A 5,505-nucleotide genomic window follows, 5' to 3' on the forward strand; every position below is an offset into this window, starting at 1 on the left:
GAAACCCTGTCTCTCCTAAAAATACAAAAAAATTAGCCCGGCGCGGTGGCGGGCGCCTGCAGTCCCAGCTACTTGGGAGGCTAAGGCAGGAGAATAGTGTGAACCCGGGAGGCGGAGCTTGCAGTGAGCCAAGATCGCGCCACTGCACTCCTGCCTGGGCGACAGAGCGAGACTCCGTCTCAAAAAAAAAAAAAAAAAAAAGTTTCCGGTAACAGGCCCCCAGGAATCCTAGACCTAACCCTGGCGCGAAACTACATTTCCCACAATCCTTCGGGGGCTGATAAGGCGCCGCACTGCTCTGAACTACAATTCCCACAATCCATTGAGATCTCCGCTTTGTTGCGTTTCCTCGAGGCTCCCCTCCATTTCCCATCTTTCCTTTCGGTCCTTGAGCACGGGGGAGCAAGGTCGTAAAAACAAGGTCTTGGTGAGGTGCAGCCATTTCATCCATCCTCGGTCTGCGCCTTTCGCAGAGCTTCCAGCAGCGCTATGTTGGGCCACAGCATCCGGAGGTTCACAACCTCTGTGGTCCGTAGGAGCCACTATGAGGAGGGCCCTGGGAAGGTTAGTGTATAAAGGGGCTCGACTTCGTTGGGGGAGGGGGCGCTTGGCTGTGACTCGCGTACCTGAAAGGCCGCCTCCGGGCTGTGGCGAGGGAGACGCAGAGTAGCGTTTCACTTACCCCAGGGGCCAGTGAGGAATCTGGGCATCCTAGCGCGTAGCAGCTAAAGGAATGGGTAGGTAGATCCGGAAGCTCTGCCTCTATCAACCGCCTGACGCCCCCTCCCCCGCCCCGCAGAAAGCCCTGGGATGGCTCCTGGAGGCCACGGCTGCAGGTGTATGGCTTAAAGCCGAGCTGGAGGTCGTCGGACCCGAAATGAAGGTCATTGGAAAATCATGAGGAAATCAGGGCCTCTGGGTTATGGAAGAGGCTTTGTAAACCAGCTGGCTAAGTTAAAAGTACTAACCCTTCAACTTCGTTAAGGCTGTGTTTGGCCTCAGGTGTAAATAACTTAAACCACTTAGCAGTCACAACCTCGGAGGGTCACACGAGGCCTAGTCGTCAAGGGTAGAGAAGGTGCTTCGTATTGAGAAAATAAATAAATAAATTGGGCCGGGTACGGTGGCTCACGCCTGTAATCGGGAGGCTGAGGCCGACGGATCACCTGAGGTCAGGAGTTCGAGACCAGCCTGGCCAACATGGCGAAACCCTGTCTCTACTAAAAAGTACAAAAAAATTATGTGGTAGTGTGTGCCTGTAATCCCTGCTACACGGGAGGCTGAGGCAGGAGAATCGCTTGAACCCGGGAGGTGGAGGTTGCAGTGAGCCGAGATCGCGCCACTGCACGCCAGCCTGTATGACACAGCGGGACTCAGTCTCAAAAAAAAAAAAAAAGAAAGAAAAAACAACTTTGTATTGCACTTAAGATTGCTATGTATCTTCTTCTAATGTGACTACTTAAGACAGCAGTTTTTTCGATTTTCTAAAATAAGAAACTTCTCACTATTTGACGTTTGAGTCCTTAAGACCATTGCCTAGTGCTCAGTAAAGCCGGATTGTTTCTTACCTTCTAGTGTTGTGTGATGAAGGTCATGGGATTTGAAAGATAAATGTTTAAAAAGATGTTATGATTTATGGCATATGTACCATGATGTAAAATAAATATAACTAGCATTTCCTGTATACTTGTGTTTTGATTATTAAGCAGATTATTTGAGGTTCTATTTCGATTACTTTTTCTCTTTTTTTCCAACAGAATTTGCCATTTTCAGTGAAAAACAAGTGGGCGTTACTAGTTAAGATGAGTTTGTACTTTGGATCTGCATTTGCTACACCCTTCCTTATAGTAAGACACCAACTGCTTAAACAATAAGGATGCTTCAGTTCGTCCATTTACCAGGTAGTTCATGGATTTCTAATCTTGTTAAAGCAGGCCTTTTTATTAAGTAGCCTCTTCCCCCTCACCCAGAACACACACACAAATACATTGTTAAGTAGGGCTGATTCCTGAGATTATATGTAGGTGTGGCATTGGTGGAGACTAGTTGTAAACCTGTATAAAAATATTTGAATAATGGCCAGTGTTTATTGAACACTACTGCTTATCAGGTACACTTTACATCGATATCTCATGTTCTCTAGCAAGCTTGTGAGGCGGATGATAGTAACCCCATCTGAGACACAAAGATGTTAAGTTATTCAAGATCTCATAACTGGTATAATGGTGGACCAGGACTCTTGCCCAGGCAGTTTCTTGTTCCAGAGCTCACACTTTTAAACTAGGTAATACTCTGACAAACTGATTAATGTTATTCTATCTTAAACACTGTTACTAGAACAGTGGCTGAGAATATGTCTTTTAAAACACTGTAAACGTTTCCATTTCTTTCAGAAAGTGGTCACTGTGCTCCCAGTTTTTTTAAATTGGCTTGCAATACTTGTTTAAGTTGTGAAAAAATCCCTGAAGATGAAGAAAACCCTTCTAGTGTTCCTTGATATATAAGTCCCAGATAATTATGCAGTTGTAAATCTATGCCTCACCAACTCAACCATGTTGGGAAACTCAAACTTCTGAATATACTTTCCTCATTAAGGCAGTGGTTCTTAAATGAGAATGATTTTACAACACAGTGGGGCATTTGGCAATGTGAGACATTTTTGATCATTCCAAGTTGGGGGCAAAATACCAGTGGTGCTGAGGTTGAGAAGCCTTGTGTCAAGGGAATATGTTAATATATGCTCAAAGGAGTCCTTCATATTGGAAGGTTAGCAGATTTCCTGTGAGTGGTTAAAATATTTATTTACCTTAATTGTCGTCAGAGTTTCTCAGAGTAATACTATAGAACACTGGAATGATCGGAAAGACTGTCATAGTTTAGAGGGGGAATAACTTATCCAAGCTACTAATGCGGAAAGGTTTCGGTGCATGTGATGAAGCAAATCAGTATGAATGAAGTCATGATACTGTAAACGCTTTCTGATGTACTACTGAAACTGATAGAAAATATTTTCATGAAACTACATGATTTCTGTTAATGAGATTTTAAAAATGCCATTAATTTCTGTTTTTATTTTGCAGATATGAAGAGTATTTTAAGAGATACAGCCTCTGGAAATGGATCAAACTAACTCATGGCATGCTAGATATGTTTGTCAATAAACTTATGACATGAATGCTTAATGCCTCTTTTTTGAAATAGGGAATGTAATACTTGGCCATTTGCCTACTTTATTAATTTGGGTAACATTCCAGTATTACTCTGAGATTTAGCTTATTTAATGGTGTTAAACTGAGGTTATATTATTAAATTTTTGATTCCCAGGTCAGGATTTTGTTGGTAATTTATGCAATAAAAGGGAAATACAAATCAATCTTGTTTATTTCTTTGATTTTTTTTTTTTTTTTTTGTCATTAACTTGAAGGAAAAAATACTTTTGCTCTTGCCCTATACTTTGATATAGTAAATTATTTTTCCCACGATTGATTAATCATCAGGAAAACTATTAGGTTATTCCAGTTGAAGTTCTGGATAATCAGATATTTAGGAGCTTCATTCTTTTTTTGTTTTATTTTTTGTGTTTCTCTAGGTCTGTAACCTAAAACAGAAGTGTTTGCCTCAGTAAGTGTTCTGGTGACCAGTACTAGTCTTAATTAGAATGAATAAAAGAATATTTGAAATGGAATATAATACTATGTAATTTGTAGTATAGTAAGTACTCCCAATTTATTCTGGTGCTTTCACTATCATATAGCCTAGTAGAAATGGGATAAAAGGTAGTTTTGATTAGTAATTATATATGTGAATCGAATTTATTTTATAAGTAGTGAAATGCTGCTTGCCATTTAAAATGTAATGAAGTCATTACATTTTAGGACTTTGTATAAGATGTAGGACAGTAACTAACTACTGAGTATTTTCATCTGCTCACTGTTGGAATACCACTGATGTTAAAATGCTGCAATAAAATAGACTCCAGACTTTGGTGAAAGGGTGATGCTCTGTTTTTAAACCAACATTTAAAAACCTATTTCCATAAAAGTATATTTCTGGATTTTTAAAAAATTGCTCTGAGTGGTTCTATATCCCTTCATCAAAAAAAATAGCTGTGTAGGCTACTCCCCACTATATCATTAGATTTCGTATATGGCCCTTGGGTACAACTACTGATTTGCTAAAAACTTCCATTTTGATTTTTTTGTTTCTCACCTAGGGCCTCACTTTAGGTTCTTCAACAGTCACCTGATAACTACTTAATTATGGTGCAGCCTTAATTTATATGACTTTGCTCATATGTCTCTTGTACTTGTGTGTCATTGTTATTTGATTATTCAGTGGTAGATCAGGTATCCTGTATTGAGAGAGTTCCTTGTATGGAACATAAAGGTTTTTCATCTTTGGAAAAAGTTGAAGCGGCCAGGCAAAGTGGCTGATACCTGTAATCCCAGCACTTTGGGAGGCCAAGGCAGGTGGATCACGAGGTCAAGAGATTGAGACCATCCTGGCCAACATGGTGAAACCCTTTCTCGACTAAAAATAGAAGAAAACTAGCTGGGCATGGTGGCGCATGCCTGTAGTCCCAGCTACTCGAGAGGCTGAGGCAGGAGAATCACTTGAACCTGGGAGGCGGAGGTTGCAGTGAGGTGCGAACGCGCCAGTGCATTCCAGCCTGGGTGACAGAGCGAGACTCTGTCTCAAAAAAAAGGAGAAGCAAGAGTAAGTTTAAGGTTTGTTAGATGATTTTTTGGTTTTCTTGGAAATTATGATAAGTCTTACCTCATTGGATTGTTTTTGAGATCTAGTAAGTTATATAAAAACTTGTCTCACAAGTCCTAAATTTGAATTTTTTGGAGAGGATGTTAAAATAGATTAGGAATCAATAGTTATGGGTAGCTAAGTCTAGCTAGAAAAGTATTTGAGGGATATATGTGAGAGAAAAAACCTCTACCTGTCTTGTAATAGTACAGATGGTGCCACCCCAAAAAAAGGCGTCAGTAGGCTGGCTGTAAGTGCATAAGTTACAGAGAGTGTATAACTGCTTAGTTTCTGTATTAGGATTCTCTAGACAAACAGATCAAGAGGATGCACATAGAAAAAACTGTCTCATCCGATTCTGGAGGCTTGGTGGTTTGGAAATACGGGTATGCCAGCGGGCTGGAGACCCAGCAAAGGCAGTTGCTGGTGGAATTCCTCCTTGGGGGAGGTCAGTCTTGGTTCATTAAGATGTTCAACTAATTCAAGAAGCTTAGCCACATTATAAAGAGGGTCAGCTTTACTCCAAGTCCACTGACTTAAATGGTAAACTCATAATAATTCAAGAAACACTTTCAGAGAAATATCTAGAGGATTGTTGATGCAAATATTTGAGCACTGTGTCCTTGTCAAGTTGACACAAAGTTAACCATAACAGCAGTTTAATTTTCTGTTTCCCTAAACTGGTTTTTAAAATTCAAGCCAATATTTAAAACCTGGAGGTCTCCAAAAAAGTCCAGATTCTCGAAAAAA

General features: G+C 40.5%; 1 protein-coding gene and 1 non-coding gene across 2 annotated transcripts; both read left to right on the plus strand.

Annotated features, from left to right (window-relative positions):
• The first annotated feature begins 357 nt into the window (after positions 1 to 357).
• On the plus strand, positions 358 to 3,175 carry LOC101014053 (cytochrome c oxidase subunit 7C, mitochondrial). The gene is made up of 3 exons (XM_017959724.3): positions 358 to 564; positions 1,758 to 1,901; positions 3,081 to 3,175. The coding sequence occupies exons 1-2, from the start codon at positions 490 to 492 to the stop codon at positions 1,872 to 1,874; spliced, it is 192 nt and encodes a 63-aa protein (XP_017815213.1). The 5' UTR covers positions 358 to 489; the 3' UTR covers positions 1,875 to 1,901; positions 3,081 to 3,175.
• Positions 2,924 to 2,986, plus strand: LOC116275142. Its single transcript, XR_004184101.1, has one exon. It is a non-coding gene; the product is annotated as a small nucleolar RNA Z39 (small nucleolar RNA).
• Positions 3,176 to 5,505: the final 2,330 nt, after the last annotated feature.

Source organism: Papio anubis, chromosome 5 (assembly GCF_008728515.1).
Source record: "Papio anubis isolate 15944 chromosome 5, Panubis1.0, whole genome shotgun sequence".
Classification (NCBI taxonomy): domain Eukaryota; kingdom Metazoa; phylum Chordata; class Mammalia; order Primates; family Cercopithecidae; genus Papio; species Papio anubis.

Excerpts from the sequence above, each read along its gene's own strand:
- LOC101014053 (XM_017959724.3), top strand. The coding sequence starts at position 490 with ATGTTGGGCCACAGCATCCGGAGGTTCACAACCTCTGTGGTCCGTAGG. Across the intron at positions 565-1,757 it reads ATGAGGAGGGCCCTGGGAAG|AATTTGCCATTTTCAGTGAA; the intron begins GTTAGTGTATAA and ends TTTTTCCAACAG.